We start from the raw sequence: 12,915 nt of genomic DNA, 5'->3' as shown, positions 1-12,915 counted from the left end.
CCCTGGCCTCCCTCTCACTTTCTTTAAAAGTCAACCCTGCACCTTAGGGAATAGCTGCGGAGATGAACTATTTGTGCGTTTAATCCTATCAACTTCCTTTTGTATTTCTGCACTGTGGCTGTGTCCTGTGGATGGACAGGACCCCTGAAGGTTGGTGATGGGTAGTGACGTGCTTCTCAACATTCAGGTGCGAGAATGTCACCTTTATCTCCCTAAGTCGTATTATGTCCAACTCAAGCTCTCATTCAGGAAGGTATATGAAAACTTCACTGTGAGTCCGTTTCTGAGGCTCCCTCTTTCCAGAAGATTAAACAAATGCCCCAGGGCTCATCGATGTCCTGAAAGAGGATGCTCACCCCTGGGCCTGGGTCGCCGTTTTGCTGCTGCTTCTGCCTAATGCAGATGCAGCCTCCGGGCTCTGGTCTTTCTCTCTTTAGTGCTCAGACCCCTGGCCCTTCACGTGTGGGTGCAGACTGTCCCCCGACCTGCCCTTTCCAAGCCACCCCCCAGAGGCAGCCTCCACACATATCCACACGTCCCCTCCCCCCCAGCCTGGGGGTCTGCCACTTCCCTGGCCCCCATGGGAACACCTGTCCCCACCCAGTCTCCTCCATCCATGGACTATTCTTGGGACGCAATCCATGGGGTTTTTTTCTATTCCAAACCCCCTGAATTATTACTATTTTACGAGTCTAGGCTTTTAAGAACAAAACACTCAACTTTCCCCTGGGGCAAGGCACACTTCCATTTTCAGGACAAAAAGTCCAACTGCCTTCTTAAGAGGAGGAAGCAGAAAATATCTCTCTTTTTGGGTAGTGAGTCAATAGGAAAGTAAGATGGCTAATTTTGAATCAGACTGTTTCTACCCGTCAGCTGGGTGTCAGGAGCAGGGACACTCAAGTCCAGGAGGCCATTCCATCAGAGGCGAGGGGCGCGGCACCCTTGGGGCCAAGCAGCCCACAGCCTGCTCTGAAGCGCAGCCCTGGTGGAGAACCCCCATCCCAGAACCTGTGCTCGAGCCCCCTGCATGACCAGACTACGGAGGCAGATGTGGGGGTGTCCTCGCAAGACCCGACTACCTGCTCTAGGCCTGATGTGCAGAGCTCAGTGCGGACGAAAAGACGGCGTTAATTTCAAACTCGCCAGATTATGGTTCTACCTGGGTCTAAAAGATTGGTCCCCTCACCTGCCTCAGCTGTTCTCTCAGCCCTCCGCCCTCCTCAGGACAGGTGGGGCCCCATCCTGGGACCTGTCTCAGATGTTGGAAGGACCCTAAATGCTCAGGGACTTGTTAAAGGAAGGAGGGGCCTTATGTGACCACTGTGACCCTCCAGGGACACCCCTTCCCCACCAAGGGAGCCACCCTGCAATCCAGGGATTGTCCACATCCTGTTCCCAAATCCTGGCCACTCCTCCCTGCCGGCCCCATGCAGCACACATCACAGCCAGAGCCTCCCTCGGGCCTTAGTCCAAACCAGTGTCCCTTTTCTCCAGGGGCTCGGAAGCACACCCCGCCTCTTACCCACACGTCCAGCCCTGCACGGCCCAAACGACCCGAGACTGGCAATGGCAGGGAGAACCACAGCCAGGACTCGTGTCCTGTGGACACTTTGTGTCAACCTCTCCCATACCTATCGGGATCACCCTCAAGGGTGCAAACCAAGTTTGGCTCAGAAAGAGCCTGAAATTCTCTCCTCTCCTGAGAATGGGAACGTTGAGGACAGAGCTTCCTCAGCCCAGGTTAGTAACACCGGTAATGACCATGGCCTTTAAGGGAGATTGGGAGCACACGACAATATGACACATGGACACTAACACCTGTGCATGAGGCTGGGCTCGGGAGGGGGCCTTCATGACAGCACCGCTCTGGGTGTGTTAGACCCACGCTTTTCAAACAGCCGGGGTATCTGGGCAGACACTGCGCAGTCCTGCATGGTGATGAGTGTCACAGGACTGCCAGCCGGTCCAACTCAGGCAGCCGGAGGGCTGGAGAGAGATGGTCACAGCCCACAGCGAGGGGGCTTTAGGGGGCCCTCCAGAGGTCCTCCCTAGCACACACATATACATTTCAGTTTTAGGGGGCCACAGATTGCCTGTAGCCCACCCATGAGCAGCAGTATAAGGACTCCTGGTTACGGGCTGAAGCTCTACCCAGATGGCTTATTGAGTCCACTGCATTTTTGCCAGTGACGCGTGCACAGGCCATTGGAGGTCTGTTTTCCACCTGTCTCATCAGAGCCCCAAACTGAGATTATGGGTGACTTTTATCTGCGACCAGACTTAAATACCACGACTCAGACAGCATGAGAGCCAGTCTGGCCACAGCGCTCAAGAATTAAACGCTGTGATATTCAGCAAGAACTTTGACCTTTCTGCAAGCAAGAATACATCAACTAAAAGAGGCCTTTAAGCTATTGTTAATTTTAAGGAGATCTTTGCAATGATGGTTGAGAAAACCTCTTTCAAAAGCCGAAGGGGCAACCTCAGCAGGGCTGTGACGGCCCCTTCACACTGACCCGTCTGCCCTGCCGACTACATGCCTGAGTTTCTCTGGCCTCTAAGACCTCCTTCCCCTTCATGGTCTGGGGACACATCAGTAAGAGACCATTTGGCTGTTTGTCTGTCTTAGAGATTTTATTGGTTACCTGCAGTTCAGACGCGATCTCCATCCAAACTTGATGCAGAAGGAAAAGTTTTCTTGTGGGTGCCATAAGCCGAACTTCCGTTCTCTCCAACATTCCTCTTCTCTGGTCACCAGGGCAATGGGTAGACCATGAGGATTTCAGTGCAGTCTTGTCTGGGGAAATCTTACTTTTAACCCCTCCCCCCTAATTCATATGTTGCAGTCCTAACCCTCAGCACCTCAGAATGTGACCTTATCTGGACACAGTGTTGCAGATGTAACTACATAAGGTGAGGTCGTTTGGGTGGGCCCTAATCCAATATGACTTCGTCCTTATAAAAAAAGGAAACTGGACACAGACGTGCACACGGGGCGAATGCAATGTGAAGATGAAGACAGAGATCCCAGTGATGCTTCTACAAGCCGAGGAACACCACAGATTGCCCGCAAATGGCCAGAAGCTGGTGGCGAGGCAGGGAACAGCGTCTCCCGCACAGCCCCCAGAGGGAACCAACCCTGCCGACGCTTCGATCTCGGACTTCCAGCCTCCAGAACTGTGAGACAACACATTTCTGTTGTTGAAGGCACTCAGTTTGTGGTACTTGTCCACGCAGCCCTAGGAAATGAGCACCCTTACCCAGTCCTTTGCAGGCCACGAGGAAGCACATCCCTGTCCCATTTCACACACCAAAATGTGCTAAACTATCCAGGTTTTACAGACCAGATGGAGAAGCCATAACCCCACCTCTGCCCCCGCCTTAATCTTTGTCCACCGGGACTGTCATGCCCTTCCAGGCTCGAAGTACATTTGAGTATCTGAGGTATTCCGGGAACGAGGGAAACGAGGGCGGGCTGTCCGCAGCCTGGCTGAGGAATGAGGCCGCACACAGCAGAAGGGTGGCAAATACACATCTTCTGCCCTTATAGACTTTTCTGACCTTATAGCCAACAGCAGGCTTCTCCAGGAGTATTGACCCTGCCCAGCAGCGCCCCCTGATGGAGATCACGAGCCCTGGAAAATGTTTGCCCTCGGGCTAGTCCACTGAGCACCTGACAGGAATTTCTCCTGTGGGAGGACAGGGGCCAGTTGGGGCCCACAGAGGCCGAAGAGTCCGTGGCTAAGGCTCCATTAAAGAGCGTTTTCTCGGAGGAGCGCCCCCTAAGTCCCCAAGGGCTGCAGATGGCCCTATCTGTGCCTTTGTGAAAGTGAAGAAAAGGGAGTCCTTGTGGGCAGGCACAGCCTGGCGGGGCTCCCGGCCCTGCTCAGGGAGAGCAGGTGAGATGCAAAAGTGCACCTCTTCCTCCTGGCAGACATAGTCCCGTGCCAGGGGTCACAGCTTCGACGTCAGATAAGGGCTGAATTCCAGATCCCAAGGACCGCCCAGATGCTTTTGTGCAGTGTGCAACTTGCACAAACATACGTGGCAGCTCTGATTGCTCCTTCTGTCCTGAGTGCATCTGCTTCTGTTAATGCACTTATCTCACGTGGGTGGGGAATTTGTCCTCTTGCCCAGGAATGTTAGCTAAGGCCCAAAGCTGTGGATAATGCTACGTACCCCACATTCTAAGTCTGAGGAACCCCAGCAGTCAGGCTAGGCATCTCTTCAGGGCTACTCTCTCCCACCCCCAGTGGGAGGAAAGGGGGTCATCTGCCTGCGGGAGTGTAGTGTGTGTGCACAGAGGCTGTTCCCTCAAGGGGGGAGGGTGCTTTCCCTCCGTGAAACAAAGCTGGGGGCTGCAAGGAAATCCCTAGTTGAGATTAGGAGGTATCTGGAGAAAAGGAGACTGGAGTCTGGTCCCCTGCCTGAATGCTTGCTGAGCGTAGAACACACTGGCTCCTTAGGTCTGGGTCTGGAGCAGGTGGGTGTGGTGAGGGCCAGGTGGCTCTGAGGAGGCAGTTCCAGGGACAGAGGAGTTCTGCTCTCCCCTGTTCCCTGGACCCGGAGGTGCCCTCAGGGAGGCCCGGGGCAGGCCATCTGTTCTGGGCTTTTCATCCACTGGTGGAGCCCCCTCTGACACCTTTGTCTACCTGAACACATGTCCCACCTCCCAACAAATAATGGGGTCTCCTAGGTCAGTGCTACTACCAGACAGGTCTCCGCCGAGCCTGCGGCGCTGGGGCACCGTCAACGCGGGGCTGTTCTCCAGAGTTTGGGCCAGGCCGTCCTACCTCTGCGGTGCTGGCCCCAGCCCGGGTGCTGCCCAGGAGCGAAGGGCCACCAATCGTGCTCCCCGGGTGCACTCCCCAGCGTGGAGCTTTCCCCCACAAACCAGAAGGTTCCAACACTGCCGCGCTGGACGCCTTCGCGTGAGAAGCTAGTAGTACGTCCTTGCTGTCACTGGAGGGCGACCGCGTGTAACGGGAAGGCAAAGCGCTGCCAGCAGCCGTCCGCCGCCGGGCTTCGCGAGGCGGAATGGGGACGGAGGCGTGGCTCCTACGGGCCACCCCACCCGACCCCCCGCCCTCCCCGAGCGCTGTCCACCCGGGCAGGGGACCCGCGAGCCCGCGCCAGCTCCTCGGGGCTCCCGGAGCCGCGCGCAGACGGGCAGTGGCACTTCGCCACGGCGGTGGGAACCCGTTTTTGACCTGAAAGCCTGTTTTTAGATGAAACGGTCTCTGAGGGCGAGGACCTGAGCCCCGAGAGAGGGGCGAGGACACGCGCGGGCGAGTGCGCCCGGGAGCTCAGGGCCACGGCCGAGGGCGCGCAGGCGCCGGGGCAGCGCGCGAGCCGAGGGCAGAACGGTTTCCTCGGAAAACCAGAGCGGTTCCGTGTGGTCACAGCTGGTACAGCTGGATAACAATTAAAATGACACAGGAACAACAGTAGCCGCGCTGCACGTGTCTGGGAGCTCGACGAGGGTTCCCTCTGGCCTGCGCACGTGCCGGGCACCGGCTCCCTAGCGCCTGCCCGGGACTCCAGAGGGCGTCGCTGTCACCTGTGGGTTAATAAACAGGGAAGAAGGAAGGACGGGACGGCGCTTCAGGAAAGCTTCAACCCGTTGTTCCCAGAGCCAAACCAAGGGACATAAAGATTTGAAGGCTGTGTCCAGTCCCAAACATCCACAGTGCGGAAGCCGAGGAACCCTGAGATGCGGGAATGTTGCCCACGTCTCCTAATGCTTTATTTCTTACCTCATGGCCGTTTTTCCAACAACTGTGCCGGTTCCTCTCGCCTCGGGGCAGAGCTGGGGTTTCAGGAACGCGGGGACAGCAGCGACAGCGCAGGGGGCTGCGGCGCAGGCCGGCCAGGCCCTGGTGCCAGCTCCCTGCGCGCTCTGACCCGCCCCGGCGTGCCAGGGGCCTTGGTCACTCACAGAGCCGGGCCGCTGAGACTCACCCAGAGGCTTGCTGTGTCGTACTCTGTCAACACTGGTCAAGAAGAGGTTTAGACAGCAGGAGTTGCCGGGCGAGTTGAAGAGTAAGGGAGAAATTGGCCCCAGCTCGTTGTCTAAGCAGGCAGAGGCCAGCCCGGGGCCTGCGAGCACAGGCGCTGGCACCTAACGCCGCTCGAGGGCGCTGTTCTGGCTTCGGAGCAGCACCTGGTAGCGCGGGGCTGCTCCCTCAGCTCGGCAGTGCGCATGCTCGTGTGCCATCCCCCGGTGTGTCCAGTTCACGACTGATACTGGTGCTGCCACCAGAACTCTTCACTAGTTACTATCGGAGGGATCAGGGGGACGCTGAGCCGGGGACCCCACTCTGCAGAGTTCTGTCCTAATGAGAAAACTGATTCCAGCACTGCCGAGCTGGCCAGCCAACAGCAAAAAGCGTACCCTTGGGCACACTTAGCAGTTCAGCATGTATAATTAATCGCGTGTATTATTTTATGCCCCTCTGGCCTGCAGAATGTTCTCTCACGCGGCCTTCTTCACCTCAAAATCAACTTTTACTATGTCAGAGAACTTCTGACCCAGTCATGCCACTTCTAGAAATTTCTTCCACAGAAACACTTCCACAAGGACACAAAAGAAGTGTAGGTGCTAGGATCTTCATTGCAGCATTGTTTGTACGAGTAGAAAATTAGAAAGAATTTAGACATCCCTTAGTAGGAGAATAATGAAATAGTAATAGTGGTGGTACCTCCATACTATGGAATTCCATGGAAGGAATGTGATAGAGTTATATGAAGTGATGCAAGAAGCAAACTGCAGAATGTAATTAAGTCATCTCACTTTGGTAAAAAAAAGTTCATAAGTATTTATTTTACATATATTTAAAAAGTGCTTAGGAGCACAAATAGTATACAAAATTCTAAAGAAAAATTATTTTAAAATTATATGTTTACATGAAAACAGCCTATGTATTAGTTTTATATTAATAATGAGAAAATCTGTGATTGTTTCTGTTGTTTTAGAAAAAAGAAATCAGATTTGGTTTTTTCCCTTAGCTGGTGTGAGTTGAGTTTTGTGTTACTTGCGGGTCCTGTTACCCTCCAGGGAGAGGGCTAATGCATGAGGCAGTGGCTTCTGGCAGGATTCTTCCCGAAGGCATCATTCTCATCCAGAAGTCAATCTTTTGGCCAGCGCCAGCTTTTCTGGACTGCAGATTTTGGTTTCATCAGGAAATGCTGAGCATATGCCGCTCTCATTTGCAGAGCTGGTCCATAGGGCAGCTCCTTTTGTGATAAGCGAGGCCTGGGGTCTCTCAGTCGGGAGCTTCTAAAGAGAAAGAGAGCCCCCTGGGAGATTTGTTCATCCCTCTCTATTCCCAGTACCCGGCAGGCAGAGTGCCTCGAGTGTTGATGCTTAATAATTGTTGAATGAATTTGTGGAAGCGAGCAGAAATACTTCAACCATGTCAGCTTAATGTTCATGTATTTTGGGAAAATAAGTTGTCTGTGAAAATGGCTCACAGTTCCTGGTTGATGAGTCCAGGGTTGTCTCCTGGGCTCCCCATTTTATAAAATGGTACACAGGTGGCCCTGCCACTGAGCAGCACATTATGACGTCTGAACACAGGAGCAGACGCTGTCCCAGGACCCAGAAACAAAAGCGAAGTGTTGCTCTGACATGTCTTAGTGATTTGCAGAATGCTTCTGCCCCGTGACAGCTACACATAAACATTAATCACCTGTGTAAATAACAGTAATTGGCGTTAGTGACCAAAACAGAATTAAGCACTTCTGGGGCAGCTTTGGGGCCAGGGTACTGAGGAGGGGCCTAAGTGGGTTTGGAGCCCAAATCCAGGCCTCTCCAGAGGCTAGCTCTCTCTATATTTCTGAAAAAGAAGAAAAGTCCCCAGCCTTGAGCTCTCACAGCTCAGCCGCACCCCCGTTTTCTGGCTAATAGTCTCCCCAGCCTCCGCCCTGACCAAAGAAATGTGCTGGCTCGCCCCGAAACTCAGTTCACAGATTCCACTCTTCCCTGTTCTCTGTGAGGTAAAAATGCTAATACAGATATTCAGAATGGAACTTGACAGTGGGGCCTGGTTAGTTTACGTCTAATGAAGAGCAAAGCCAAATGTGCAGTGACATGGCGCTTGTCTTGATGATGGAGCTGGGGAGTCTGGTTTGGGTCGCACGGGCAGCCCCTCCTTCCCCACCCTGCGCTCTCAGTCGCGTGTGCCGATGAGCTCCTCTTCCGCCTGGGCTTTCTGTTGCTCACCTTGGAAAGAGCCTTGATATAGAAAGGGTCATAAGGAATGGGGGATGGGGAGTCATCCTGGAGTACAGAATTGGCTGAGACCCTTTTATTCGTGGCTAGCAGGTTGGCCATGCTTGTTATGCAGTCATGAAGCAACTAACTAAATTGTTGCCACTCAAGCTATGTGTCTACCAACGCTGGAGAATTAGAGGGCTTAAGAGAGAAAGTTGATGAGCTCTTCTTGCCACTTTCGGTTACGATCCCATGTGAAAGAAGTAGACCATGGGGAAATTCTGACATGTGCTACGATGTGGTTGAACCTTGAGGACACTATCCTGAGTGAAATCAGCCAGTCACAAAGACAAGTACTGTATGATCCCACTTCTGTGCGGTCCCTAGGGTAGTCAAATTCACAGAGACAGACAGTAGAAAGATGGTTGTCAGGGGGCTGGGGAGGGGGAATGGGGAGTTGGTTAATGGGGACAGAGTTTCAGTTCTGCGAGAGGAGAAGTGTTCAGGAGATGGATGGTGGTGATGCTTGCATAGCAGTGTCAATGTCCTGAATGCCACTACCCTGGACACTTAAAAATGGTTAAGATGTAAATTTTATGTTATGTGTGTTGTAGTGCAATTTACAAAAAACACACACAGAAGGAAGAAAATATGGCTTTGTTAAGAAAGGTCCTTTCTGCCTGTGGCCTGCCATCAATACGCTGAGAGTCAGCCCTGGCACGTTGGAAAAGCAGAGTTATCTGCAGCTGAAGCTACTGGCAGGATGGGATCCCTTAGGGTTAATCGGAACACTGAGGCCTGTTCCAAGAGACAGACAATTTGAGGACAGATCCTAGAATCGAAGATTGCCCCTTGGCCAGATCTCTGGCTTTGTTACTGCTCCGTGGCATTAACTGGAAGCAAAAGGGCAGGATGCCCCTGAGATCCTAAGGGGCCTGAGCCGTCAGAGAAGCTGGCATCTGGCTCCCACAGGCTGAGCTTTGCTAACCCCACGGGTGATCTCCAGGCCCTGCCACACCAACAAGGAGTAGGCTGTGTGCCTGGCCTTGGGTGCAGACAAGACTCGCCCCTTCCCCATCCTCGGGAGGTCTTTCCTCACTCTCACACCCTTTAACGCCTATGGCCTCTCTCCCTTCCCTAGAACACCTTTGGGGCAACTGAGGGAAACCTTTGACTACACGGGATTACCTGCTGTTTGGAATCCTCTCGATGTGCACAAACGCAGGAACTCATAGCCCAGGCTTATTTCCTGGGCCACCATGTCATTGGCAACACTTCCCACAATTGGCTCTGGGATCTGAAAATCTCTTGGCCCAAGCCTCTTGACCGCCCGGCTGTCTCTGCTTGGAGCGATCCGTTGGGGTGTGCTACTTGGGGCCGAACATACAGGCTGCTCGTCAGGGCTGGGCGGAGCATGGACAGGCTTTTGAGTCATCACCTGGCCTGGGAGGAGAGCAATAGGAACGAGCTGAGGAAGAATCACACCACAGGGGACCTGTGACAAAGAACGAGACGGAGGTGTGGTCCTTACCTGCTGGGGAGACGCGTTCCAGCAAGAAGAGCCACGGTCCAGAGGGAAACAGAGATACGCTGTACAGAGGCGAGGCCCTGCCCGTGGAGAGGCGACTCTTCCCTAGAAGGCTGCACCCCTACTCTATAAAACCACAGTGTCTGCCTGAACCCAAAGAAGGAGGACCTTGAAGACCCTATGGCTCCAAGCACGCTAGTAGGTCATACGGTGATACTCGCATGGACTTGGCGATGAGAACTTGATTTTTTAAAAAATGTATTGCAAATTCACACATTATAATTATACATATTTATGGGATACAAAGTGATGTTTAAATGATTAAATCACACTTATTAACATATCCATCACCTTAAATACTTATTTTTTGTGGTGAGAACATTTGAGATACCTAATATGGTACATTATTATTAACTATAGTTACCATGCTGTGCAATAGAGCTCAATAAACTTATTTCTCCTGAAGGAAACTTTGTTCCCTTTGACCAACAACTCTCTCTTTTCCCCACCCACCTCATGGATTTGATTGTTAACAGCCAAGAGTAGACTCTGTGAAGGAGGATGTCCCAAAATATAACCATGCCATAAAACATCTTCTACCACCAGTACTCAGTGTTTCTTATTCTTGTCACGGTTTGACAAATTTTTTCACTTTATTAAGGTATGGACATTACAGGGAATTACTTATTTATGTTTATTACTAGAATTGATCTGTTCCTAGCTCTTCTGCTAAGAGCTAAGACCTCCCTGGCGTTCCACAGCAGCGTGAAGACAAGGGCAGTCTGGTTGCAGATCTTAGAGGATTTCACTGACTTCTGACACAGGCCAGGATTGGGGGGAAAGGCTGTGACTTTTCCAGCCCAGTCAACCCTACCCCTAACACTAACCCTAACATTAGAGACCTCTGAACGGGGCTGCTTCCTCAAGAGATGCTCCTGATAATGGACACCAAGGGTCACTGTCTTAGTTCGAGTTCCCCTGGAAGCAGATCCGGACACAAGGATTTTAGTGCAGGTAATTTATTTGGAAAGTGACGCCAGGAAGCATCAGAAGGGGAGCAGGAAAGCCAACGAGGGCGTGTGGGGACTCCGGGAGGCCTAGTTCCTACCTCTGAAAAGGTGCTGAAGCACGCTAACTGTTGGAACGCTCCTCTGGCCAGCGCCACCGCCAGCGCGCTGCTGTCACACCTTTGTTATTCTTTTTTATCTCAACTACTTACTGCAGGAGCCTCCTTGCTGATCTCCCTGCTCCCAAACTGCTTTGCGTCTAGCACCAAAATCGCTTTTCCTGAAGCATGTTGTGGTCGTGATCTTTCCCTGCTCACATATCTCTGATGCGTCCTTGTGCCTATGTGATGAAGTCTGAAGCTTTGGGCCTGGTGTTCCAATGAGGCACTGGCCTAGGAACAGGGGAGACAGCAGTGCCTGTCCCGTGCAGCTGGTCAACAGCTCAGGGATCACGCAATGACAGTAGGGTGTGGTAAGTGCTGTGGCAAGAGAGGTGGAGAGTGTTCTGAGAGCCCAGAGGAGAGGTGCCATGGTCCTGGGTCACAGAGGCTTAGGAGACAGAGACTTCTGGTCATGCACGTAATCCATTCTCCCCTTTTTCCTAGTAGAACTTCTGCATTATCAGGAGTGGCAATGGCTGCAGCTAAATACCAGCACACTCCTCAGACTTTCTTACAGATAGAAGCAGCCCATGGGAGGTAAGTGCAAATCATTGGGGCTTCCAGAAAAGCTCCTTAAGGGAGTCTTACTCAATAAGAGGGCTGCTCTTTCCCCCTTGGTCCTTCCTAACTTCTGCAGCCTGGTTTGCAGGTGTGATGGCTGGAACTACAGTGGCTACGTTGTGACTATGAGGGAATCTTGAAGGTGGATGCTACATACTAAGGATGGTGAGCAGAAAGTGTTGGTGTCCTCGATGACCTTGGAGCTCTCAATGCAGTCCTGGATTGATCACCTTCAGACTTCTTTTGTGTAAAAAAATGTAAACTTCTTAGTTTAAGCCACTCTTATTAGGGTTCTGTTATAGTCTCATCTGAATAAATGCAGCATCCCAGAGTATGTGTGATCTGAAGCATTAGCAGAAATTAGATAGGCAAACTAAGATGCAAGGGGGCTCCAGGGAGGGGTTAGAAGGACCAAGGAGGAAGTGTGTTCCAGGCAGAGGGGAGAGAATGTTCAAAGGCTTGGAGGAAAGGGACAAAATAGTTGGGTGTGTCTGGGCTAGCAGAGAAGGGGCGGAAGGAGAGGAAGAAGAACTTAGACGGTGAGGGACCTTGCAGCCTTGTGAAAAGTTGGTCTTAGCCCACAGGTAAAGGGAGCACTGAAACATGGGGAGGGTGCACTTTAGGAAGATGTGGCCAGTGCGGAGAGGGAGAGGCTGGATCGGAGGTTGCAAGAGTGGAGGCTGGGAGACCCCTCAGGAGGCAGCCGCCGTGCGCACACGGAGCTGGGATTGGATTGTACTTCGCCGGTGGCTGGAGGGATGGAGCGTAACGGGCAGACTAAGATTTTATATGGGAGACTTCATAAAAGTCGGTGTCAATGGGATTTGGAGGGAGAGAGCAGGTGGAGTGAGGATGGGGAAGTGTAAACTGAGACAGGAGTCAGGTGGGACGAGAGGGGGAGGAAAAGAGGTTCCGGGCTGGAGGTGTGCAGCCTGGGGTGCGTCCGCTGAGGCAGAGCAGAGGCCAGTGCCGGCCACGGAGGGGGCCCTGGCCTGGGAGTCAGACAGACACCCACTAACCGCACACCTGCAGGACGCTGCCTCCAGCCAGGTCCTTGACCTCTTTGATTCCAATTCCCAGCCTAAACTGGGGATGTTGTCAGCCAGTGCGTGTGAGAGCCCCGACACTTAGTAGATGCTCAATAAATGCTAATTGCACTTGCAACGTGGCTCCACTTGTTCCCTCAGACTGTGCTCTCTGTGCTCACAGCCAACGTTTCTCTCATTCGCCAAGGGTCTGGGGGCCAAGGCACAGCCCCACCCCTCTGCTCTGGCTCCAGGCAGCCCAGAGGAAGGCCGCTCCTCTTCTTTTAGACTCATGGCATCGTCCCTGTAAACTTGATTCCGTCTTAGATGAGCAGCAGGAGGCTGGGGAGGTGGAGCTGCGTTAGAAGCAGATCCGCTGGCTCCAAGACTGCGCTCCTGGCTCTACAGCATCCGCCTC

General features: G+C 52.8%; 1 protein-coding gene across 1 annotated transcript in view; it reads left to right on the top strand.

Annotated features, from left to right (window-relative positions):
- The first annotated feature begins 1,566 nt into the window (after positions 1–1,566).
- CLEC2L (C-type lectin domain family 2, member L) overlaps positions 1,567–12,915 on the top strand; it is a 26,941-nt gene continuing 15,592 nt past the window's right edge. The window contains exons 1-2 of the mRNA XM_012649750.1: positions 1,567–1,753; positions 5,229–5,408. Of these exons, the coding sequence (XP_012505204.1) occupies positions 1,567–1,753; positions 5,229–5,408 (367 nt within the window). The remainder of the gene's footprint in view (positions 1,754–5,228; positions 5,409–12,915) is intronic.

Source organism: Propithecus coquereli, unplaced genomic scaffold (genome assembly GCF_000956105.1).
Source record: "Propithecus coquereli isolate 6110/MARCELLA unplaced genomic scaffold, Pcoq_1.0 Scaffold302, whole genome shotgun sequence".
NCBI classification, from domain to species: domain Eukaryota; kingdom Metazoa; phylum Chordata; class Mammalia; order Primates; family Indriidae; genus Propithecus; species Propithecus coquereli.
This window is presented reverse-complemented; position numbering and strand designations above follow the sequence as displayed.